The 27,125-nt window shown below is 39.4% G+C and overlaps 1 protein-coding gene across 1 annotated transcript in view; it reads left to right on the top strand.

Moving 5' to 3' along the window:
- The window catches only part of OTOGL (otogelin like), a 135,739-nt gene that overhangs the window by 103,538 nt on the left and 5,076 nt on the right, over nt 1-27,125 (top strand). The window contains exons 43-57 of the mRNA XM_050934069.1: nt 1,281-1,422; nt 1,797-1,982; nt 4,222-4,434; nt 6,615-6,719; nt 7,047-7,154; nt 8,014-8,115; nt 8,827-8,931; nt 9,018-9,058; nt 10,645-10,708; nt 12,581-12,759; nt 15,763-15,867; nt 20,343-20,462; nt 22,439-22,484; nt 24,509-24,580; nt 26,277-26,356. Coding sequence (XP_050790026.1) covers nt 1,281-1,422; nt 1,797-1,982; nt 4,222-4,434; nt 6,615-6,719; nt 7,047-7,154; nt 8,014-8,115; nt 8,827-8,931; nt 9,018-9,058; nt 10,645-10,708; nt 12,581-12,759; nt 15,763-15,867; nt 20,343-20,462; nt 22,439-22,484; nt 24,509-24,580; nt 26,277-26,356 — 1,668 coding nt within the window. The remainder of the gene's footprint in view (nt 1-1,280; nt 1,423-1,796; nt 1,983-4,221; nt 4,435-6,614; nt 6,720-7,046; nt 7,155-8,013; nt 8,116-8,826; nt 8,932-9,017; nt 9,059-10,644; nt 10,709-12,580; nt 12,760-15,762; nt 15,868-20,342; nt 20,463-22,438; nt 22,485-24,508; nt 24,581-26,276; nt 26,357-27,125) is intronic.

Raw genomic sequence — 27,125 nt, forward strand, 5'->3', positions numbered from 1 at the left:
CATGCACCCCAAGCTGGATTCACTGTTGAGCTGTAGTAACTGCAGCTGCTACCAGCTGGTCTCAAGTCCCTGCCCTGGGCGCCACCTAGTGGGGCTCAGTGGGAGAGCTCAGTGCTGGTGCCTTTCCCAGGCATGTCCCCCTCAGCCCTGCTTGGAAGAAATCTGGGGGGCATGTGACCCTGCATTCCTTCCCCCCCCTACACACACATGTCACTTATGGCACCATGTAGACCCCATGAAACAGGAATATGTTAATGAGACCTTTTAGAGCACATCAGCAGGATCTATACTTTAGAGCACTTCACAACTCACTCCCCTGTGGTGCACATTGCTGGACTGTGCAGACAAGCCTCAAAACTTCTTTTCCATCTGGTGCTTTCGCAGGGTAGGAGCAAAGGTCCAGATTCCAGTTCCTGATTTTATTTTTGTTCTTTCCTACCTCTGCTTCTCTGTGGTTTGTTCTGCCCTGCTCTGCCCTTCCCTGTAAATCTGCTTGACTGTAGACCAGCCAACTGTGAGCAGCATCATGGGCAGCTCACCCCCTTCCTTCAAGCTCCAGAGATGTTTCCTGTCTTTGCCCCACTCCTATATGAAGGGAGAAAATGGAGGGAACTCAGATTGAAGGAGTGGCTGAGGAGAAAAATTGAGTGACATTTTAGTAGGTGTCATCTGAAGAAACCTGACAGGATCAAGAGAGGAGGGAGCTGTGGAAAGCAATTTGGCAGCAGGAGGGAAAAGGTGGGGGTAGTCTTTGCTTTATACACTTTGATGTCTTTAGCTTATAGTTCAGAGGTAGGTCAGGTAGTCAAAATACATGACAAAACCATTGGGTTCTGAATACCACTCCTCACGGAGCTGTCAGGAGCACTGATACATCGAACCTGTGTGCTCCATTTCTGAGCTGCATCAGTGTTTGACATTGTGTCAAAGCCAGGAACACTTGCCTCAGCCAGAATGAAGTTTATTCTCTCATGTGCACATGAAACTGGCAGAGCCAGAGAGGATGGAATATACTATATGCTTCACAGAAGTTAAATGAAACAAAATTCAAAAAGTGAAGAAGGATCTGTAACAAAACTGCCTAGTAGTGAGCATACAAAATTGAGGAAGGTGTAGAATCATAGAAGTAATGATCAGAAACAGAAAAGGTATTGAATTCCTGTCAGTCACGGATCGTTGATGAATTTTTCCCCTACAGTGGTAATATTTCTTGTAATTAATTAGAAACTTTGATTACAAAAAGTTGTTCTTATTAAATCTCAATTAAAATGTAATTCTAGGTTTCACCACAGGACTTTTGTGAGAAGATGTGGATCAACAATACTTACTTTTGGAATTATGAATGTGACGCACTTTCTGCATATGTGGCTTTGTGCAACAAACATAATATCTGCATTAAGTGGAGGACACCAGATTACTGTTGTAAGTAAATAACACTATTCTATCTCCAGACATAATTTCCTATCACTGAAACATTTCTGTGTCTTGTATACTAGCCAGCAATTTTTTCTTTTTACATATTATTGTCAGAAGATTTGCCCTTTCAGTCACAGCCTTGTTAAGTCATGGTAAAATTTCTTAAAACTTTAAAGTTATGCCTTTCATTAAATATGTTATAACTTAATTCTAATCTTGACTGAATTAGTCATATGTATTCCTAAAGCATAATTTTGTAATTTACATTGCTAAAAATGTAAATAACATGCTTTTTATTATATAAACATGTTGCTTTTACTACATATTTTCCCCTTTGAAAATGAAAGCAATACTTTATTTCCTCTGTGTGTGACTTCTAGCTCTGGGTTGTCCTGATGGCAAGGAATACCAACCTTGTGTGCAACCCTGCGCAGCCAAAACGTGCCTAAATAAATGGTTCTATGAAGAATCCCCATGCTCCTATTTAAGAGAAGACTGTGTGTGTAAAAATGGAACTATTCTCCATAGAACAGACTCTGATCTCTGCATACCTGAAGAAAAATGTGGTAAGTAAAGCTGAGCAGAGTGGCTGAGTAGGTATGTTAATATAACCCACTAACTGGTGGGTTATATTGACATCTCATAGTAAGTTATGTACCCTATCTTTGCCCAGTCACCAGAGAATGTGAATCTTTTACAGCCCCAGATACGGCACTTGGCTCTTTAGCTCAAGCTGTAGAGATTCATGCTTTCATCTGTGCAGGTCCTTGGTGCAATCCCTATTGTTGGTTAAAGGGCCATTCCACTAGGATGTTCTTTCTGTGTTCCTACAACTTGTTCCCTTTCTTAGTGCACCCAAGAAGAAAAACAAAGAATAGCTCCTGTCCTCTATATTGAGTGGCTTTGTGTCCACCCTTTGTTCAAGATGTTTGTAATTTGGTGGTGCTTTTCGGCCAGTGACTGCCCCTGACAGCTTGTTCTGGCAAGCCTAGGCTTCTAGGCTGTCATGGCTCCTTGGCAGCCCCAGCTTCCGGGGTCTGCAGCTCCAGGACACCATACCAAGCAGACTGCCCCAGAACCAAAGAATTTAAAAATGTTTGGCTTTTATTCTGAGTTGAAACAAAATTAAACGTAGAAAAACTGTAATCCTCCATGACAGCTCTAGTTATAATCCTGTGTTAAAATTCAGACTAATTACCAGTGAGTCATATTGGAAAATGAATATAATTAGCTCCATTCCTTGGGGTTTTTAGAACCCCAAACTGTGGTAACTTAACTTGTTTTTTCAGGTGGTGTCAGGAACAAATCAGTGGGGACACAGCTCCTCAGTCTGATAAATGATTGGTACAAACAAGAGTGCTTTCATTGAAAACTCCTTCTTTACTGAGTCTCACGTACATACACAGATGCTGTAGCAACAGGTTTAGAGCATCCCAGGTTATAGTTATCCTAAGTGTGAGATGGTTTCCAGTGATCAACAGCCAGGCTTTTGCGGGCCCTACTTTTGTCCACCTGCTGGGGAGATGTCAGTCTTTGCTCAAAGAAAAGCTTCCTTGAACGGTTCCAAAGTGTATTTTTGTACTTAATTTTTTATAATTGACTTAAATAATGCACATAACTTATGGTTACTCCTAGTGGGTCACCTTAGTAACCCCTAGCCGGTCACAGAATTTTTTAGCTTTAGCAAATTGCTCATTTTTTATTAGCAAAGCATTTTTAGTATTTTTAGTTATAACAACAATAAAACATATGTTAGGGGCACTTAAAGTCCAGGTTGGCTATTTACGTATTCCCCTCCATTTTCATGGTCTCTTAACTTCCTATCACATCCTCCCACTTTAATTAGCAAAATTGCAATCATGGAACTATTTGGCCTTGCCTTTCAAAGTCCTAAGAATTATTTTTAATGATATGGTATTTGGTTTTCAGCTAATATTGGCTGGACACACAAAATGACTGAATTTATGTCAAATTTAATTCTCCCACTAAATTGTCAATGTGTAAAGGGAATGGCGGTGTCTATTTGGATCAAATGGTTTTAAATGCCAGTCGCAGGTAGGAAGCTTAGGCTGAAGTTTATCTCGTGGTATTGTTTTTGAGTTCTAAATAGATTCAATGAAAGGAGTGAGTTTGGACACTTACTCAGGGTTTGTGGCTCTGTGAGGATGAGGTAGGAAGATTCAGGCCATTCAAATCTAGGTTATGACAGCAAATGCTTCTTAGAGGATCTAAATGACATGAGAAGGTATCAGAGAGACAAAGTAGGCGAGGTAATATCGTTCATTGGACCAACTTCTGTTGGTGAGAGAGATAAGCTTTAGAGCCACAAATAAAATATATTACCTCACCCACCTTGTATCTCTAGTACCCTGGGACTGACAAACTATAACTACACTGCATAAAAGGATGTATCAGTAGAGAGGTAATTTCTGGGACCCAGACAATTCAAGGCTGTAAAGTTAGTCACTGACTCCTTGAATTTCTCCCAGAAGCAAAGAGGAAGTATGTGCAGAAACTTGAACTCTGGTGTTATGCATATCAGCTATCATACCATTCAGTGGAACTGGCATTCTGTACCACATAGAGTTTCTGTTAATAGAATAGATCAATTAAATTAGTAATTTTCAATATATCAGATTCAATCGTGTTTTAGAAAACAATGCAGACCTTTCAATTAAATACTTGATAAAATATTGCATATCCTTTTATGCCATGAGGTTTTCCAGCTGACATGTTATTAGTACTAGTCTGGAATAAATTTGTGCTAAATACAGGTCTGAAGGAAGTGATGTTTTTCTTCCTTAGCATGTACAGATAATGAAGGACAGCCTCGTTCTGCTGGAGAGGTTTGGAATGGGTCCATTAAAGGATGTTGTATGTATAACTGTTTGGAGAATGGAAGTGTTATTGCTATAGAACCAGAATGCAGTGAAGACCCACTGCCAGTCTGTGAGAGGGAAGGTGAAGTTATCGTTAATGTAATTGAACAGAGGGCTTGCTGTCCAAAGAAAGTTTGCGGTAAGTATGCAGCCAAACATATTTTCCATAACAAATGTGCTAAAGAGGTGTTTACACATTTATTGACATGGTTTGATTTACAGGCAGGGTTCAGGGTAAAACATTCAAAAATGCCTATTTGACTTAAGAGTGAAAAACCTATTTTCAAAAGTGACTTAGGGTATATCTACATTGCAACTAAACATCAGTGGCTGGCCTGCATCAGCTGGCTTGGGCTCCTGGGGCTCAGGCTGTGGGACTGTAAAATTGCAGTGTAGACATTTGGGCTCAGGCTGGATCCTGAGCTCTGGGACCCTTCCCACTCCTGGGGTCCCAGAGCTTGGTCTCTAGCCCAAGCCTAAACACAGTTGTAGGCACACCTGAAGGCACGTAGGACCCAATGTCTCTCAGAAAATCAATGGGATTTATGCTCCTAATTGTCTTAGTCACTTTTGAAAATGGGACTCTGGTTTCTAAGGCTGTGTCTACACTAGAGACCTTACTACTGTACCACTGGAGCTGCACTGCTGTAAGGCCTCTTATGTAGCTGTTCTCTGCCGACGAGAGAGAGCTCTTCCATCGGCATAATTAAACCACTTCCAGCAAGCGATGGTTGCTATGTCGGTGGGAGAGCGTATGTGTTTTTTCATACATCTGACCAACAAAGGTTTTACTGACAAAAGTGCTAGTGTCGACATAGTCTATGTCATGTAGGCTAATTTTACATAGGCTAAACTTTCCTAAACAGTTTGCAGATTATTCCTGTCTTGGAAGGGATATGATAGAACAGTCCTCACTTTTAAATAGAAGAGTATGGGCTTGTCTGCATGAACAATTAACCACAGCAAGCTGGAGTGTGAATCTACTCTGCACTAGCCTGACGCAGTGTAACTACCTGTGTGGACTCTTTTGATGCACGTTAACAGTTTGTTAATGTTCTTTGAGCTGGTCCAAAGAGGACTAGAGCAAAGCACTCTATAAGCTGTTAACATGCATCAGCAGAGTGCACATGGACAGTTAGACTGCGGCAGGCTAGTGTGGGGTAGATTCACACCCCAGCTTGCCATGGTATAAATGTTCATGTACGCAAACCCTAAGGTAATTCTCCCTAGTTGTTGCACATTATGTATTCTATTGTGCAATAATAAATAATGGTATTTTTGATAACAGTATTGGCAAAAGGCCGAAACATAGATTGCTGTCCCCTAGTGCTAGGTTTGTTATGTACACAGAGTAGTCCACAGTCCCTGCCCTGAAGGGTTTAAAATCTAAATAGACAAGTCATAGGGTGAGACAAAGGAAGTGTTCTGACTGACCACAGTTTTACACATGGGAGCTGGGACAGAGAGACTTTCACAAGGAAACACAAGAAGACTTTTTGGCAGAGCCAGGAAGTGAATCCAAATTTCCTTGATCCCATGTCCTCTGCCTTAATGACAACACTGTTCATCCTCTTATGTAGTTAACTATTTTATTTTCTATTTCCATCAGTGAGCTGCCAGCACAGTAGAATGCCTTGTTAGAATCTTCATGATTCTACATCTTTGCATCACTGCTTCTTCTAAGTGAATCATGAATTGGCATGTTACTGTTTTTCCAGAAAACAGCTTAGTGTCAGTTGATGGTCAGATGCTAGTTTTCTGTCTGTCCATGTTTCTTACCAAAAGAAGCATGATTCTAGTATCTGGTATACTTGTGGCACCTTAGAAACTAACAAAATTTATTTGAGCATAAGCTTTCCTGAGCTACAGCCCACTTCATCAGATGCATAGACTGGAACATACAGCAAGAAGATATTTATACATATAGAGAACATGAAAAGGTGGAAGTAGCCATACCAACTGTAAGATGCCAGTCAATTGAGATGCCTATGCATCTGATGAAGTGGGCTGTAGCCCACAAAAGCTTATGCTTAAATAAATTTGTTAGTCTCTAAGGTGCCACAAGTACTCCTGTTCTTTTTGCGGATACAGACTAACATGACTGCTGCTCTGAAAAGTATCTGATATGTTAGTCATAAGATGCTTGTTTTAATGTGTTAATGAAATATTTTTGTGGAAATAAAGGGCAAATGGGATAGCTGAACTGTTATTTTCACTATCTAGATAGCTACTTGTAACCACTTGCCAGTTATCAACAAATGTAATGTCTAGTCACGTTCATACATATATGAATATTTGCATATGCCATTTTTTTTTCAGAATGTGACATGACTTTGTGTGAGGCTATTATTCCAACATGCAAAAATGGTGAAAAATTGATGGTAGGCTATAGTGCCCTTTCCTGCTGTCCACAATACCAATGTGGTAAGTGATATATGGAACAAGATTAAGGGTATATTTTTCTTCACTACATTGTCTGGTAATTGTACCAGATGACGATTCTGCCTGTATTAACAGATCACTGTAAATAATTTATGAGAGAGGTTTCTATTCTTTTCCTCATGTTGTTTCTGCTCTGATCCTTAGGGTTTATACTTATTTTTGTATTTGTTCTTTCTGTCAGTTTTGATTTCCCATCAATTTAGTTTTAAGAGAAGAGAAAATGGAAAAAAAATTAAGGAAAATAGATTCTTCTATTTTAGGATTACTCATGTGACTTTTTATGAGAGATACTGATTGTCTGTTATGTAGAATGTGATCCCTTAGCATGTCCCAATGCTCCCCGTCCGGAGTGCAGAGAGGACCAGTTTATTGTTGAAGCAAAACAGGAAGATCCTTGTTGTTTCTCTTATCTATGTGGTAAGAAGCCTTTACTATACTACCTTCCTTGTGGGTAGACAGGATATTATAGGGCAGTGGTTCTCAACCTTTTTTCATTTGAGGACCCCTAGAAACTTTTGAATGGAGATACAAGACCCCTTTAGAAATCTAATGTCTGTGTATATATAGTTGAATCTGTTCAGTCAGTTTTCAGTCTGTCTTTCGTGGGCCCCTTAGATATAGTCTGCAGACACTTCCCCCTTCCACCTGGGGTACTTGGACCACAGTTTAAGAACCACTGTTATTAGGCTATCTACAAATAAAAAGAGACGGGTCTCTAGTTGCATACTTGATAAGGCTGCCTGAGAATGCTGTCACAGGACTGGCCTGGGCAGACACTTACAGCTATAAGTGTCCACTTGCATGTATCATTTTGCAATTTGTGGCCTTTATTCCTAGGTTACTTTTTTTTTAATGTTACTGCTGAACTGCACACTAAAGAATGATGGCATTTCACACACAAGTACAGAAATTGGGCTTGTCTGAAAATATTTGGACATATTTCATTTATAGAATTATGTGACCTTTGCCTTCAGTCTGCAGCTTCATAGATTATAGCCCACCAACAATCATCTTTTCAGTCCATGTAGCAACAGTCTAAGGATAAATCTTAACACCAGATAAAGCAATAGATACTACCATTACTGTATCACTGCATTCAATTATCTATTTTATTTAAATGTGTTAGTCAATAAAAGTTTCTTAGATACCCAGGGGCTGGCTGGTTGGCAGGCAGGCCAGCACAGTAGAAGAATGTGGGTAGAATAAAACTCATATGTAACAACTTTCTGATGATGTATTTTAAACTTTGTATTTGGTTTATTCTTTTTAACTTTAGTTTGTGAGTCTTGCATTGAGCCTGTTCCTTTATGTAATGAGGGGGAAATTCTCACAGTAGATCTTAGCACCATGCGTTCCTGTTGTCCTCGTTACCATTGTGGTAAGTTTAGCTGTTTTTAATTAAAAGGTTTTCCTGTATCTAGTTAATATTATATGCTGAGTATTTATTTTTTTCAACTGATTCAACACTTTCCATCTAAAGTTGAATTTATCCAAATGTTAAAAATATAGTATTATAAAATGTTCAGTATTGTATAATGTCCTAAGTTATTGCAGTATTTTGGCATCCCTTTCACAGTTTGCCCTTAATAGGCTCTGAAGAAGTTTCAGTTTTCACCGCTATCCCCATACATTAGCATTGCAACAAGAAGTGGAATGTTGTTCACCACCATTCTGAAGTGACTCCATTCCTCTGGTCAGCCACCGTATACCGACACCTTATCTACCAACTATTTACAGATATACAGCTAGAGCACTCCTGTAATTACTAGTGATTTTGAGTGCCTCAACTGCTGGGTGACCAACTTGAGTTGCTTTGATGGAGCAAAATTTTCAGATGACTGGCATTCAGCAGACTTTGAAAATGTAAGACCCTTAAAGGTGATTCACGTTGGGCATCAAAAACTGAGATAACCAAAATCGCTAACTTTTGGAAATCATGGCGTGTCTCTCTATTTGTCCCTTGTACATTGCCAAGAATGCTATTGGACCTTAACAAATATTAAACAGTAATAACAAAATTCTATGAAAAACCTTCAACGTTGTTAGAATAGTTGATCCATGTTGATCCATGTCATTTCCCCCCATTTAGTTTGTGATGAGAACCTTTGTTTAATGCCTCTTCTGAACTGCACAGCTGACATGCAACTTGTGAAAGAGAAAGTACCTGGACAGTGTTGTCCAGACTGGCACTGTGGTAATTATTTTTTGTTCTTCTATTAGTTACTTATAAATAGAAGTTAATATCTTTTGACTGATACACTTTTGTTCCTCTTTTCTTAGAATGTAGCTGTGAAAATTTTACTGTACCAACCTGTAAAGTGGTAAGAAAATTTCCTTTAGTTGTTAGTTACTTAATAACATCCGGTGTTTTGATTCCCCTCTTTCTTTTTATGCACTATTGTTTCTGTCCCTTCCTTGAGTTTGTCATCATAGGCCATGGGATTGGGGATACCAACACTGCCTATCATATATTTGCCAGTACATGGATTATAAAATGGGGAGGTGTTGAAACACTGTCTCCTATCTTCCAAATCTAGCTTGTAACCCCCTATTTTAGATCCTGTGTTGCTACCATCAGTCCACTGGAGAAGCTTGATTATGTGTTTTTTAAGCAGACCTAACTGAAGGGAAGAAAATGTAATCTTACTTTTGTTCAATACTGACAATGCTTAAAATTTTACTGGTTACAAAATTAATTTTTGTTATTGAAAGAAATCAACTTTATGAACATGCTTTGTTTCTAGAAGAATGTTAGCTTGTTTTGTTAATAATATATGCTTCCTATGAAAGTTATTAAATATCTTTGACCTTTGTAACATATGAGAGTTTAGATATACTGGCCTCCTTGCTCATTTTCTATTTTGTTTTAAATAGGCTAGTTGTTATAACCTGGAAAATGCATGATAATGAATGGTGTAACTCTGAACTATCACTGTGGTGAAAAGCATATTTTCCCATCACATGCCCTCCCCCATATGCATAGAGTCCTGCATGGATACAAAATTTATATCCACTGATGCGGATATCTATGGCAGCAGTCTGTGGTCATGCTAGTGTATCCAGGAGTGTGTGAGCCGCTTGCACGCACTAGCACGACCAGTGACAGCTACCAATGAGCCTGGTGCCTGCCCCAGTGGGCAGGGATGGCCAGTACAGCCATGCTGGAGGAGCTGCCCAGGAGGGTACTGACTCCTGGAAGCAGATGCCCAACATGCTGCAATTTTCGCTGCTGCCACTCCTGGTAGAGCCCTGCACTTCTGTGGATATCCACTTTATATCCACAGATGTCTGCATCCGCGGATATAAAGTTTGTATCTATGTAGGGCTCTACATATGAGGAAGATGTAATGCAAGGATATAATGCAAGGATTGTAATATAGATCATAACAGGCCAAATTCTGAACCAATTACAAGAGATGTACGGTAGTACAGAATTTTACACTGAAGTCATGGAGGAGGTTTCAGAGCTGTCAAAGTGGTATTTTATGACCAGATATACCTTTATTATTAAAATAACCAGGATTTGTCACTTGAAAGTATATCCAAAATAAAGTAAATAAAGATTTTTAAAAAATAAACTAATTAAAACTGAGACAAGGTGGGTAAGGTAATATTATTTTATCAGACCAACTTCTGTTGGTGAAAGAGGCAAGTTTCAAAGTTCTTCTTCAGGTCAGTATTAATTAAAATTCATATTCAGCTACACTGTTATTATATTCAGACCAAAAGGAAGTGCATCTGGCAACCATACAATCTGCTGTCTATTGTAATGGATTGTGATTTTCTCTTTCTCAAAGCTTAGGCTGGAGTGGCAGTAGCTTTGTATGTTTTAAGAAAAGGGTGTCTCTTGTAAGCCTTATAAATTGTGTTTGATGTATTTGACTCTGAAATGTTTCTTACTACACAGGGAGAAGTTCAAAAAATAGACAACAGCATTTATAGCGCTTGTGGATGCATGCAGTACATGTGTGGTAATTGTTTTTCTTTTTAATGTTATTAATTTTTGTTTTACTAAACAAAAGCACACAAGCAATGCAGGAGTGGACCAATACTGGCCTTCTAAGATGGAAACACTAAAGTGACTTTATATCTACAGTGTATAATGTCTCAACATTAATTCTAAAGATAGAAGTTTAATTGGTGAAAAGCTACATTTTTGTGATTTGCAGACTAAATATATATAGATAATTAGATTATCATAGTGTTAAATATTAGAGAAATGCAGAAAATATGAAGACTGACTTCAGCCCCAGGCCAGGAGTATTATTAACATTATGTAGTTGTACATTTTATAGCTTTTCAGGGTTTTTTTTAAAGCAGTGTTATGTTGTAGGCTTTCTTTTCCTCCCAAATACTAGGAAAGTCCCCATTCCATCCGGTTTAACAATTAAATTCCAAATCAAGTGTTAAACATGGACAAAAAATTTCCATGTATGCGCTGATACTGAGTTACCAGCCCCAAATATGGGATTGATGAGTGGGAAAAATCTCAGCCCCACACTCATCTTGGGGCAGAGGAGTTTGGAGTAGAAATGTTTGGTCAGAATGCACTATCACCATAAGGGAAATTAAGAGGGGAGAGCCCATGCCTGAGATATGCCCCTCAGCCCTCTCAGTGGGTTAGGAGGGACATAACTGGTTGGACCCGAAAAAGAAATGCATTGCTCCTGGAAGAGGGGGAAGGTGGGCAGCACATGCCCCAAAATGCCAGACCTGGGTCCCAGTTTGTTGTAGCCTATTGGTTAGCCAGGAGGGAAGAGTGAGAGCTGATTGGCTCCTGTGCCCCTCCCTAAAATAATTTAAACTTCAGGAGCTCCCTTGCCTCTTCAGCTGCTCTGCCTTTCCTCCCTATAGCGTAGATAGGGAGCTGTGTTTCAAGGCTGCTGCGTGTGTGACTGATCGCCTGGCTATGGGATCAGGGGGGAATTTTTTTTCCTGTTGAGCCAAAATGGCAGAGAGTCGGTGTGTTTTTTGCCTTCCTCACAGCATTGTGGACGTGCAGTTAGGATGAAGAAGAAAGGCATTTGGAAGTCTGATATTAAATGATAATATAGGAATTTACAGTTTGTCTCAGCTTGCAGCTGGTATCCAGAATGGATAAAAGCTAAAAGGACTATGTCCCAGAGGCAAATGAGACCTGGGATTTTTGCTGGTGGATCTTGTGCCTGTAAGAAGGGGAGGCCTGAAGTCTTTGCAGACCAAGGTCCCCCTGTTGGTACTTTGCTCTTTTTGCAAAGTAGGAGGTGAGGATGAGAGGACGTAGAAGTGATCTGAGTCCTAGGAGGTAGACTGAAGGGTTTACCCTGGGTTCTTGGTTATATGATGGGAGCCCTGTAACCTTGCAGTGGACCCAGCTAAATGGCTTATGTGTGAGATGGGTGTGTGTATACCACCCCTTTTCAGTTGTAAGTGAATAAAGTTGCAGGCTGTTGCTTAAAATCCATCCCAGTGACTTTTTCATTTCCCTGTATGTCCTGAGCAGTGCACCACATGCTTTGGAAGAGCACATTGCCTCCTGCCTAGGAAGCCGTCTCACAACTAAATATACACATCTAAATGTGGCATATTTAAAGTGCAGAAGGCAAATTCAGCACTGATTTTCATCTCCATAGAACTCTATCAAAATCAGTGAAATTGCACTGGATGTAAGGGAACATAGAATTTGTCTCCAGGATGGGAAGTCAAGGAGCTTACTTTGGTCAATCCATACTTGTAGTAGTAAATGTCAAAATTGTCACAAAGTGCAGGATCTAGTCCTAGTTGTTTGAATGAGATTCTGATAATTTGCTTAATGGAAAACATTTTCCTAATGACCCACTTCTTCTTTTTATTATTATTATTAGAAAAGGATGATGTGTGCCTATTCCAAGAAGTAACTGTGCTGAATCCTGGACAATCTATGATTCAGTATTTGGATGAAAATCTTTGTTACATAGTACAGTGCTTACAAGAAAAAGATCACAGCACAGGATATCATGCCATGGATTTTACAGTTGTGAACTGTTCCCAACAATGTGATGCTGTGAGTGTTTTTAAAATCCAATTCTGATGTAACTTGTGAACAAAAACATCCTAATTACAGATTATGAAGATTGAATAGAGGATGCTTAACAATACATCTATCCAGCAAGTGGAATAATAAGAACTTGACTTAATGGCAGTAACCTTGTGTTTGTTGGGTGGTGGCCTATGACAAATCTTGCTTTAGTGAGATTTTTTTGTTTAAGTTTTATAAACAAATTTTTCATTTTGCAGTTCAGAAGTTGCCAGGAACAAAGAGTTTTTTTTCAAATTGCAAGTCTGTTATTTAAAAATAATGGTTACATGGCAAAAAGTTATAAGCAGCAGGTAAGAAATATGTGCATATTTTCAGCAGGCTGTGTATGTAGATAGCACAAGAAACTAGAGAAGTAGTAACTTTGATACAGTATTCTCCACTTGGGGAATCTGGCTGGCAGTTAGGCTGCAAATGGCTTGCAAGTTATAAGTAGAAATGGACCTGAACTGCAAACTTTCAGATATGGATATTGATCCCTATCCGCTTTCTGAAAGTTCATGGAGTATTCAGATCTGGGGCTTTGGTTAGGGGTCTTATCTTAGGGCTTGTCTACATGTTGCTGCAGTCTGGACTATGAGGCTGTGATTTGCAGAGCCCTCTAAACTGCCCCATGTAGACTCTGCTGACATGAACTAAAAGGTCCAGGACTACACTAAAGTGAACTAGGTACCTTTTAGTCCATGCCAGCGGGGTCTATATGGGGCACTTACAACACTCTACAAATCATACCCCTGTGGTCTGGACTGTGGTGCTGCATAGACAGCCCTTAGTTGTGTAGTATTTAACCTCTTAAATGTAGAAACTAGCTTATCTCTGCTAAAGAATTTGAAACCATTCCTCTAACTACATTTTCTCATATTTGAACATTATGTCATTTGGGAGTAAGACAGACTTTTGCAGTGCACTCTACATGGGGCTTGAAGACCACTCAGAAACTTCAGCTTATATAGGAAGAGAATTGTTGTCCGCAGGGCCAGCTCCAGGCACCAGCGCAGCAAGTTGGTGCTTGAGGCGGCCCATGGAAGGGAATAGCACATCTGGGTCTTCGGTAGCAATTCGGTGGCGGGTCCCTCAGTCGCTTTCGGAGGGAAGGACCGGCCGCCGAATTGCCACTGAAGAATGAAGCAGTGCAGGAGAGCAGCCGCCAAAGTGCTGCCGAGTGTGGCTTTCTTTTTTTTTTGACACTTGGGGCGGCAAAAAGCTGGAGCCGGCCCTGGTTGTCCGATTATTTAATGGTGTTTCTCCAGTAAAGCATATGTGTCCTATAGTGTACAGATAGCTAAGCAGTTTGCTTCTTGGGGAAATTATAGATGTTGATCTACCGTGATTGCCTATAAAAAGTCAATAATTTATACTGCCACGATATGAAGAACTTTTAAAGTTTGAGTCTTAGGCCTTGTCTACACTATCGCAGTAAGTCAACCTAAGTTACGCTACTCCAGCTATGTGAATAACGTAGCTGAAATCAATGTAGCTTAGGTCAACTTCCTGCAGTGTTTACACTGTGCTGCATTGACGGGAGACGCTCTCCCATCAATTTATCTTAATCTTCTCATTCCGGTGGAGTACCAGAGTCGACCGGAGAGCACTCTGCAGTCAAATTAGTGGGTCTTCACTAAATCGACCCCCACTGCATTGATCGCAGCAGCGTCAATCCCTGGTGAGTGCAGACATGGCCTTAGCTATCTTAGAAAAAAAGGGTAAGATCCTCACCCCTGCTCCACACCTTTAGGCCAGATGAAGGGGCTGGAAAAGTGTAAAGGGGTCCTAAAAAGCCCAGTATCCCATTAGGGAGAATTCCCTTGTAAGGCTGCCTTCCAGGGACCCCTTCATAAGCGCAGGTGTATAGGGGCTGTGCCAGGAGGCAGGCTAGAAGCAAGAGGATTGTGTCGAGCACAGGACCACAGCACATAGCACTGTGGAGAGTCTGGGCAGTGCTGAAAACTATAGAATGTCCCTGGGAGGAAGCCATAATTTAAACTGGCCTCCAGGACTGCATAAATTATGCTGAGGTCTCAGAGTAGCTGAGGGTTGGAAGGATGCAAAGGTAGCTTAATACCACTGTAGTCCACCTTCTCAATGGGCTGTGAGTTCTGTGCTACTCCTCTCAAAACACAAGATATTCTCGGTGGAGAGATGTTCACTTTGGTTTGACTTTTCTAGCCGTTTTGACAACCAACCTCCAGGGCACATTGTAAAGCTTACTGAGTTGCTTAGGCTTTTACTTGAGGAAGGTTGCCTGAGTGGGTTGAATTTCTTTTGTATTTTCTTTTGTAGGGAGTGGAAGAAGATGATTTTTGTAAATATTAAAATTCTCTAATATTGATGTTTTTGAATTATTATTCATACTTCCAGAGGCTATAGTGGGCACATTTTGCACAAATTTAAGTAAAAATGACAATGTGCCATGAAGACGCTTTCCCTTTTCCTTGTGGGATGGGTTTCCTATTCCCTGGTGTCACTTTTTTACTTTTTTAATAAATAACACATTTTCTCTTAGATTTGATTCCCAGCTTTCTTTCTCAGCCGCTTGTCTTCGTTCTTGCAATCTTATGTTGTAAATGTGTAGCATAAAAAGTAAATGTATCTCACCAAAATAGATCTCCTATATTGTTTGTTCGTTTTGGTATGTCATGTTTTAATAGTCAAAATGGACTTCATTCATTTAACTAAGAATATAGAAAGATTTGAGGAACAGGCAAAGATCATATGGTTCATCATAAAAATAAAAGTCTACATTTTCGTAACCTCTCTAAAATAGAGATGGGCCTAAATCAAAACACCAGATCATGTCCCTGCCTAACACTTTGAAGAATGTGGATGTTGATTCACATCCAAACGTTGTGACTTGGGACCATCTCTACTGAGAGAGAACACAGACAAGGAAACTCCCATGCCAACCTATAATTAGTGACCTATATGTTAAAAAAAAAAAGGTTCATTTAACATTTTTTTCTTTTTTAACAGCATCAAATATACATTCCTTCTTCCAGTCATCATGTTTGTTGTGGAACCTGCCAAAATGTGTCTTGTGCTTTCTATACTGAAAATGGAACACTATCTGTACATGAGGTAAGTGCCTCTGGGCAGTTGGAGGAAATAATAGTATCAGTAGCACATATGACTTTTTTCAAGTATTTAACTGACATCTTTTAGCTGGTTATTGTATTATCATTTCTCACATTGCTACTTTTGGTCTGTCCACGTGGACAGTTGTGGTATTCAATATAGCTGCATCCACATGGCTGTCTGTCATCAGCCAGCAAATATAGGGGAGCAGAGAAGTTGAACTAAACACCTGGGGCTAAATCCATAAAGGAACTTAGACACCTAAATTGGCAGATAGGCATATAAGTCCAACATTTAAACATCAGTGAGTCCTTAGAATCCCTGCTTGACTGCTGCCTAATGCTATAGGCACTTAAATTCCTTGGCACCTGACGTTTTCCAGTAAAGTCCCCTAGGTGCCTAAGTTATCACCACTGGGCATGTGCAAAACTGCGTAGGCCCTGCCACTGCTGAATAGCTTGACACTATAGCTTGTGGCTAAGCCCTGGTGGGATTCTCAAACTAGGCTTTATCACCTCTTATCTGTGGGGCTTGACCAAGTAGGCAGTCTGAGAATGCAAAAAGTGAGAGTGACTCTGAAGCCTAGTGGTTAGGCCACTTCTCTGGGATGTGGGAGACCCAAGTTCAAATGCCTCCTCCAATGAATTTTTAGTGTTTTATACAAAGTGGAAGAATTTGAACAGGAGATAGTGCAAGCCCCTCCCCCAAGAATACCCAATAGCTTGGTGGCTAAGGCATTTACCTCCGATATAGGAGACTCAGGATATGTCTACACTATGGGATTATTCTGATTTTACATAAACCAGTTTTGTAAAACAGATTGTGTAAAGTCGAGTGCACGCGGCCACACTAAGCACATTAATTCGGCGGTGTGCGTCTATGTACCGAGGCTAGCATTGATTTCCGGAGCGTTGCACTGTGGGTAGCTATCCCGTAGCTATCCCATAGTTCCCACAGTCTCCCTCGCCCATTGGAATTCTGGGTTGAGATCCCAATGCAAAAACAGTGTCGCGGGTGATTCTGGGTAAATGTCATCACTCAATTCTTCCTCTGAGAAAGCAACGGCAGACAATCATTTCATGCCCTTTTTCCTTGGATTGCCCTGCCTGACGCCATAGCATGGCAACCATGGAGCCCGTTTTGCCTTTTGTCACTGTCACTGTGTGTGTACTGGATGCTGCTGACAGCCGCGGTACTGCAGTGCTACACAGCAGCATTCATTTGCCTTTGCAAGATAGCAGAGACGGTTACCATCCCTATTGCACCATCTGCCATTGTAAACTGGCAATGAGATGACAGTTATCAGTCGTTTTGTACCGTCTGCTGCTGTCATGGGTGCTCCTGGCTGGCCTCGCTGAGGTTGGTCGGGGGCGCATGGGCAAAATTGGGAATGACTCCCCAGGTCATTCCCTTCTTTATGTTTTGTCTAAAAATAGAGTCAGTCCTGCCTAGAATATGGGGCAAGTGTACTAGAGAACCGGAGAGCGCAGCCGCTCCGGGTCAGAGCCCCAGAGATCCTGAGAAATGATGAGCTGCATGCCATTCTAGGGGTTGCCCCTGCAACAACCCCACCTGTTGCTTCCCTCCTCCCCTAACCCTCCTGGGCTACCATGGCAGTGTCCCCCCATTTGTGTGATGAAGTAATAAAGAATGCAGGAATAAGAAACAATGACTTTTTAGTGAGATAAAATGAGGGGGAGGCAGCCTCCAGCTGCTATGATAGTCCAGGCAGGAGATTAAAAGGTGTAGGGGGGGAGAGGAGCGCAGCCTCCTGCTGCTATGATTGTCCAGGCAGTACAGAATCTTTTCTTTAGACATGAAAGTGGGGGGGCTGATAGATCTTAGCCTCCAGTTGCTATGAGGAGGACAGTTACCATCTGCCAGGAATGACTGGGAGTCATTCCCATTTTTACCGAGGCCAGCCAGGAGCACTCACGGGCTGATGATGACGATGGATAGCAGTTGTATTGTACCATCTGCCAGGGAGAAGGGGATGCTGGTGTTCAGCGCTGCAGCACCCCGTCTACCAGCAGCATGCAGTAGACATAGGGTGACATTGAAAAAGGGCGAGAAATATTTTTTTGCCTTTTCTTTCGGGGGGGGGGGAAGGGTGTAAATTGACGATATATAGCCTGAAACACCTGGGAAAATGTTTTTGACCCTTCAGGCATTGGGAGCTCAGCCAAGAATGCAAATGCTTTTCGGAGATTGTGGGGACTATGGGATAGCTGGAGTCCTCAGTACCCCCTCCCTCCCTCCCTCCATGAGCGTCCGTTTGATTCTTTGGCTTTCCGTTACGCTTGTCACACAGCACTGTGCTGTGGACTATGTATCATAGCCTGGAGATTTCTTCGAATGCTTTGTCATTTCGTCTTCTGTAACGGAGCTCTGATAGAACAGATTTGTCTCCTCATACAGTGATCAGATCCAGTATCTCCCATATGGTCCATGCTGGAGCTCTTTTTGGATTTGGGACTGCATCGCCACCCATGCTGATCAGAGCTCCACGCTGGCCAAACAGGAAATGAAACTCAAAAGTTTGCAGGGCTTTTCCTGTCTACCTGGCCAGTGCATCTGAGTTCAGATTGCTTTCCAGAGCGGTTACAATGGTGCACTGTGGGATACCGCCCGGAGGCCAATACCGTCAATTTGCGGCCACACTAACCCTAATCTGACATGGCAATACCGATTTCAGTGCTACTCCCCTCGTCGGGGAGGAGTACAGAAATCGGTTTTAAGAGCCATTTATATCAATATATAGGGCTTCATTGTGTGGACGGGTGCAGGGTTAAATCTGTTTAACGCTACTAAATTCAGTTTAAACACATAGTGTAGACCAGGCCTCAAAGTTCAAGTTCTGCTCTGCAGCAGGGGTTTGCAAATATGTCTCCCACATCTATGCAAGTGCCCTAACCACTGGGCTATTGGCTATAATGGAATCATTCTCTTTGGTTTTTCATGAGAAAGGCCTAGTCATCTAACTCAAGGAGAGGGTTCACAGCTGTGAATCCCAGGTTTAGATAGGTGCCTCCCTCCAACCTGGACTTAGGCACTTGACTACCTTTGAAGGAGTGTGTGTGGAGGGGCTTAAGATGTACCCCGTCCTTGGCATTTCCTACTGCTTAGCTTAGCGTGCTGGCTTCTGTGAATCCCATTAGTTGACATCTAACTCTCCCCATGCATTGCATAGGGAGCCTGGATGCTTAACTCAGGGCTGCAGTTTCAACTGAGTGGCAGTGTGCCTAAAAGTTAGCATTGCAATGCCCAAGTCCCTTTGTGGAGCTAGCTATTGGCACCGCATTTTCAGGAGTTCAGAACACCCACCACTTCAACTGAAGTCAATGGGAGCTGTGGGTGCTCAGCACACCTGAAAATCAGGCTCCCTAAATGACACTGGAATTATTATTGATGTCAGGGAAGCTCTTGTTCAAACACTTAAGCAGATATATATGGCGAACTTGCCAATGTGAGTTGTAAAAAGAGGATTGGGTCAATGGCTACTGTTATATTTTTTGGTAGAGGCTCAGAACACAAAATAGTGGCTGCCTTCCAGTGATTGGTGTTAGTGATTCTGTACTATATACTTTTTGGAGAGGTTGTAAAGCATTTTGGGATTGTGGGTATGATATAAATGAAAGATTAATAATATTAAGAAGGTTAATATTCACATGTTCCTATAGCTCATGCTTCCTGGTCACCTGCAGGAAATCAGGAAGGGATTTCACCTTTCCCCAATGTATTCTGGGTTTTGGTTTTTTGTTTTGGTTTTGGTATCCTTCCTCTGAAGCATCAGAAATGGTTGGAGATGGGACACTGGACGGGGTGGGCCAATGCTCTGAAATGGCACTGAACAGTCTGTCACTCCCGTGCTTAGCTGATTGGCTCATGCTCACATGCTCAAGGTCCAACTGATGGCCATATGTGGGATTGGGATGAAATTTTCCCACAGGTCAGATAGTGAGTGACCTTGAGGTATTTTTACTTTTCTCTGCAGTATGGAGTGTGGATCACTTACTGGGATTATCTATGTGTATCTGACATAAACAATTCCCTGCCATTGCAGGAGCCTCAGGAACTGGAGCATCTCTGTCCCTCCTGTTCTCTTACTGTGGACTGTAATGCTTTGGTCTAATTTTGGTGGCTGGGTTTAATGTGCAGGTGGTTTGGTGGCCTGTGATCTACAGGTCATCAGCCTAGATGATCTGGTGATCCCTTCTGGCCTTAAACTCTATGACTCTTTGGCTCTTACTTAATTCAGTTTCCACTCTGATTCATGGGGAAGTAAGTTGCACCAGCCCTTTTTCTGGTGCAGGCTCTTTTCCTTCCGGCTGGTGCATTGGCGAGGAATAGAGCCCAGGGCCCGTCCACTATCTTAGTGGCTACATGTGGAAATAACACCTTTATAACTAAACAATCTTCTAGTATCAGTGCTCCTGTAACTTGCTGTCTGTTCTGGTATTTTTGTTTTGTATTTGTAGGAGGGAAGCACCTGGGTCTCCAATTGCACCAAATATGAGTGTGCAAAGACTGCTGTAGGTGCTATGATACTGGGATCTAGTGTTGTCTGTCCCCCTTTTAATGAGACTGAATGCACAAAGGTTTGTACTTTGTGATGTAAATCATAATAACTTATCTTTTGTTTTGGAGCTTGGCATTCATTTCAGAATTATTATGGGTCTGACACCCATAGAATGACTAATCTAAAAAAAACATTTGGTAAGTAACAACCTTTAAATGAGCAATGAATGGTCTTATTTACTATTTTTCTGTTTGTTTTTAGGGTTATATCATAAATCCCAAACAATGTCCACTTTTAAAATTTTGTTTAATTGATATTAAGCTGCTCTCTTATAGGGTTCTTACTCCCTTCAATTTTTTCTGAGCAGAGAGTTCTGAATATGGCCTATAATTCACAGAGTTTATAAACACATAAATGAAATGAGCGGTTTCACGCCACTTAGAAACTTTGCAGATAAATGTGCAGCAGTGGAGTTTCAAAAATTCCATAAATTGACCAGAGATTAGAAACACTTCAAGAGGCCTGCAGACTTTGTGCTCTATGTGAAACAAATAGCTCTGGTTCTTGAAGATTACAAATTACTTAGTATACCTACCTAAAAATTAACATTTATAAACCAAATAGCTATCGTTCAAAGGACTTAGATACTTCACACACACACTTTTTTGTTGTTGTTTAGGGAATATATGTGTCTAGTTTATATCCTAATTAATTATTCTGGTTTTTGTACATTCTACATTTTGCACTTGTGGCTGTTCAAACAACGCTTCTAAAAATACATTGCAGTATCTGTCCTGAGTACCGATTTCAAATTCTGAACAAGATCTATAAATCTGTTGCATGCTATTTAGAAAGGGCACAGAGCCATTCTTCTGCCTATCCCAAATAAAGCACCTTATCATTAAAGTAAGATTGACGCTGTTGAAAACTTTTTCTTATTTCTGGAGCTTTTTTATCACATTCTATTAGGATCTTGCAATAATAATAAATAATAATAATAATAATGGCCAAGATTTTCCAGAATGTGTTCCTAAAATTATCCTTCTGAATCAGTTCGACCTGATTTTCAGAAATGCTAAGCATTGATTTCAAGTGAGAGTTGAGGCTGCTCAGCAGTTTTGAAAATCAGGTTAGATTAATTTAGGAGCTAATTTGGATTTAGGAAGCAAACTTTAAGTGCTTGTTTTTGAAAAATTGATCAACATATTCAGTGATTTCTCTATAATAATATAGAAAACCAATACTATGAGTTAAAAAAAAATCTTTTGTACCCTATTAGTACAAGACTGCTATCCCATCCACTCTCCTGTTTTACCTGCAATTTCTGTAAATGTATTAAAAGTGTGGACAGTTTCTCTTATTTATTATGTCAGTTCTGCATGAGAGAAATCTTTTCTTTTTTTAATTTAAAAAGGAATATCTCCTCATTTCGATATGTTTTCTGCATTCCTGCTTCAGTCCTGCCTACAATACATTTGAGAAGAAAATCATAACAAAGATTAATTATAGAATGTGAAAGGAAAACCAAAAAACTAGAATGAAGAGATGAATTAGAGCTCTGAAAATATATTACATGATGCAAAATTATAGGTATTCAGTTGTAAATAGCTACCTAATTGGTATTTTCACTGGTTCATTTCTGTGGTACATGAGCAATATAAACCCTTCTAAATCTTCAACAAATTTACATCTTACTCAAATATGGAATTTTTAAAATGTCTAAGTAACTCCCAATGTTAATTGAGCCATCAGTGGGAGAATGGATGGTAATGGCTATAGAAGATGACTGCTCTCTTGATTCAAAAGAGACCAGCTCAGATAAGATCAATCATAATGGCAAGTTCATTTTCAAATATTCTATTTTAAAACAGATTGGAGATTTTGACCCAGATCCTTTGCTGGTGTGAATTTTTGTAACTTCATTGACATCGGTGATGGTGCACCAATTTACACCAACTGAAGATTTGGACCATTATGTTCTAAATGTAATTGGATACAGCAGGGCATTCCATTGGGCACAGTCTTTTTTGATATATTCCCCTTTTCTTTTCCTAGAATGGAGGCACTGTACAGACTTATAACGATGGCTGCTGCAAGACGTGTAAGTGAAGAAAGCTGCTGCAATACATGCTAGTTTGGCTTTGGTTTTGGAGGGCAGTATTTTTTAACTCAGTTGCTGGGACATAAGAAAGGAAAAAGCATGCAGTCCCCAAATCAAACAAAATTGTTATAGTTCTTTAACAACTGTTTATTGAAAAGCCTTGCTTCATGTGGCTGCTGATATGGTGATATTTAACCTTATCCTTCTGGAGTATAACCAAATCTCTCCAAAGACAGCCTGAGGAAGATGAAAAGTAATCTCAATTTAAATAATGAAAAGATTTGTTTGTTGTTAAGATTACTCCAAAACTATACATATACATATTTATAGTGTTCTCTATAAAAGCTCAGAACAAATTTTCTAAAATTGATACCTATTTTGATCATATTTTGAAACAAATTGTATAATTATGGGTTTATTCTGTTTTGTTCTTGTATGTTTTCTAGGGTCAGAGTGCTGGAATACAGTATTTTTTAAATTAAAAAATTAACCCTTTCCATTTTGGAAAATGCATTTAAATCCAAAATATAAAAACATTGCAGGGTGTAGAGCAAAGAATTATTGATGGTGATAAAAGGCATAAATCTAGATCAAATGTACACTTGTGCTGTCTAGTTATATATTCACATTCTATGAATGCATATGTTTAAAACATACAAGTTCTTAATTATGGTGTAGGTTATGTGACAGATTCTGATTTCTTTTTACTCCAGTGTAAAAACAGACTGAGAACAGAATCTGGTCCTCTGTCTGTAGTTTTGAACTACAAAAAGCTCTGTTATTTAGGCTGTGAATTCTAAACGACATAAAATAAAACCCTTGATTCTGTATTAATAGTTAATAATAAATGTCAAAAATAGAGCTGCTTGGAAAGCACAATTTTTTTCTTCAGAATTAAAATTTGAAATCCTGAATTTCATTTTTTAAACCAAGCTGTTATCAATAATATTGCAGAAGAACACATAAATATAGTTTCATATTGCACTGTGTCATACTTGACATTCAAAAGTACAATATGATAGCTGCATATGTATACCTGTGTCTCTCTTAAAAGAGTGGCTGCATAAAGGCATATATTTATCTATTCATATTTATCAAATAAAATTATATTTAGCATCCATGGCATACAAGGCCCTGAAAATCAATTTTTAGGAATGTGGATGGAATGTTGTTCATTCATAAACACAGCAAAGAAGCCAGAAATGATTGTAGCTTAATAGAGTACTTTTTTCAGAATGAAAGATAATAATAATAATAATAATAATAATAATAATAAAAACCTTGCACAAGAATTGTGCTAGTGTCTTTCAAAAGGAGTTATTCTTTTACTGGTTGGAGTAAAGTTGCAAAATATTTCGCTGAAGCCATACAAGTTGGGTGGGTTTCATTTAGAGAATGAGACTAAAGTATTAATGGCTACAAATATTTTCTGCCTTTTGCAGTAATCAGGAAAGATTTAGCTTTCACAATATTCTGTGGCCTCAGGAAAGGCGTTGTTATACTTCAGAAATATTTGCTGAGGTGGCTGCTAAGAACAAAAATACAATACATACAATTACATGCTATTTTATTGTTTTTATTTTTTTTTGTGTTTTCAAACTAAAAGCATGTGCCCTGGGGTAAAGCAGTTAAAAAGACAAATTAAAAATAGAGCTTGCAACACCTGGGGGATGTAATGGGAACAAGTAATCCTTTTGAAAAGAGCTTGATTAAGTGCATGCAAAGTGAGTTCATATACTTAATTCTTACCTTGCCATAGTTATGAGATACCCATTGCAAAAGTGGGGTATGCATGGAAACACTGTTGAAGTTTTGTCTTAACCAGGAAAGTACTAAGTCTAGGGTGTTATTAGTGAGATTTTCAGCAACTGCAGAATTTCTAAATTTGGAAGGCAAATAGGGAAGTTCATTACATTTTTACCAAAATTAAAATTGCAGTTGGCAGTGTAAGAATTAATGAAATGTCATTTGTGTAAAAATGTTTTTATTTTACAAGAAACTTATATTCCTAATAATTCTGCCAGGTTCTGGATTGGGTGTATTACCCTTTGCCATTAGTCCTGTAGTCTCTACTGATAGTATAAATTGTGAACCAGGTATTATTATTTTTAATGTATTTTCTTTTTTATATAACATAGTCTTTTTTATATAACATAATTGTTTGTAGGGATATATTTATACTTGACTATCAATGTAATATAACCAATACCATACTGGTATTGGGTCTGATCCTGAGAGGTGCTGATCCTCCTGGAATCTTCCATAGAGCAGAGATCCTCTGTAGGATCCTATTGTTCAGTGCATCTCAGGATTAAGCCCATTAATTGTTGGAACGTGCTGTCGGTAGTAGATCAAAGTGCACTATGTAACTTTTAGTATGCAGTAGCACAGTCTACATGGCTACTTAGTGCACAATGGGTGACGCACTGTAGATTTACACCTTTTGCCTGCTGAGCACTAAATCACTGTTTAGATGAGCCCTTGCACAACAATTCTGGTAAGAGAGTACAGTGTTTAGTATACCAACCGACCTGATCTTGATTCTGCATAGCATTTGTCAGAGGATAGCATGGCATCTATCCCTGAAGCCAGAAGATTTGTGCTTTACTCCTGACATGGAGTACCCACCAGCTCCATGGCTACTCCACATGCGTCACTGGATTGCTCAGAGCTTGCTGATCTTACAAAACATATGTTCCGCCCTTCCTTTGGAGCAGGAATGGGATGTGTTGAAAGTGAAGAGGGACTTCGTTGGTTAGTCCCACTTAATTTAGATGCTGAAGATGCAAAATAATTATGTGGCAACACAGTTATACAGTGACTTCTGATTTGCTTGTGAAATTGGTGTAGTAAAAATATATTGTATAATACATACATCTAGCACAACTTGTTTTGTGTCCTATGGTATGGGGGTTTTGTGTAACCTTTGTATTTGTTTCAGTATCATGGTATTAGTTGTTTTGTGTCACAAGTATCCTTCTTAATATTTGGATATTTTCCAAAGGCTCAAAGAACAATCCACAAAAATCCAGAACTGTAGAAAAATGTAATCTTTTCATAAACCTCTATGCGCATTTGCTATCCCCAAACAGCTCCAGCCATAGGAGTAGTATTTAGTACAAAATACCCCACATACGTGGAGGAAATGTGCATCTCTCCTCCTAAGTCTTCCCAAAGCCCTGTCAGACTCTCCCACAGTTAGTAAACCTGGACCCTAGTCTGTGTGCTGGATATTTAAAGCTGGTTTACCTTCTAATGATAGCCAGTTCCAGAAGTGTTCTAAGGAGCAAGAGCAAGGATATAATTATTTAAAATATGCCTTTTAAATAAATATAATTAAGACTAATTTCAAGTTAGTGTCTGTTATTTTCATAAATTCAGACCTTAGAATTGATAGTGTTTGAAATACAGCATTTTGCCCTTTTCTATTCACTGGGTTTGCCTTTGCTATGTGGGTTCAATCTTCAAAAGCTTTACAACATAACTATTAAATCTCTCTAACATTTCAACAGTTGTAACCTCTTTATATGTTCTATGACTATGCTCATTAATGTATTCATATATGATAATTAGACACTATAGTATTTGTTTCCAGGAAATGTTTATTAGTATATTACTGGTTTGTCAATGTCTAATGAGTAAGATATGGAAATAATATTTTACCATATTATTAATTTAAAATGTAAGAATTCAATTATTACAATTATTGGAATTCTCCTTTCACATTTTAAAAAATGAAAAAACAGAGCACAATGTCTATTTAATGAATAAACATTTTCTGTATTTTATCAGGTAGAAAGGACGAAAGGATTTGCCAGAAAGTGACAGTCAGAACAACTATAAGAAAAAGTGACTGTATAAGTCAGAGGCCTGTAAGTATAGAAAACTGTTGTCTTTGTGTTTCGTTATGAGTATGAGTCATACTAATAAAACAAGTATGAAAAAGAGGATTGCAGACATCAATATACAACAAAAAACGCTGTTATCCTCTCATCAAGCAGACCTCTCACCCTGGAAATGTTATTCTACTCATAAGTGTGGGTAAAAATTAATTACTTTTGCCCACACATGGCAGAAATGCTGAGCCCTTCTATTTGGAATAATATCTGACTCTAAATGAAAAGTACACAATATAATTGCTTATCACTGACAAAGGCACTGACCTCTCCATCATGAAATAACATCCCTAAAGAGGAGTTACTCAAAAATGGGAGTATAAATGCTTCCACTTATGGAAACACATTCCTCCTTAAAGAGCTTTCTGACATAAATGTTCTTCTTGCTTCCACATGACAAGTCTCTCTATATCATACATTGATAGAGATCATTTAATAAGACATCATACCTCTCTGCTTTGGTGAGGTCTCCGTCTCAGCTATAAAACCTGTTATGTGCATGTACGAATGTGTCAATAATATAGTGGAAAAAGGAGAACCAGTTGACATAATTTATTTAGCCTTCCAAAGGCCTTTGACAAGGTCCCACAAAAGAGGCTGTTAAAAAACTAAATAGTTATGGGGTGGGAAGCAAAGTATTGTTCTGGTTCAAAAGTTAGCTATTACCTAGAATGCAAAGAGTAGATTTAAGTGGTCAATTTTCATCATTGAAAAAGGTTAGCAGCAGGTGTCCCACACTTCCATA

The sequence above is a fragment of the Gopherus flavomarginatus genome, chromosome 1 (assembly GCF_025201925.1).
Source record: "Gopherus flavomarginatus isolate rGopFla2 chromosome 1, rGopFla2.mat.asm, whole genome shotgun sequence".
Classification (NCBI taxonomy): domain Eukaryota; kingdom Metazoa; phylum Chordata; order Testudines; family Testudinidae; genus Gopherus; species Gopherus flavomarginatus.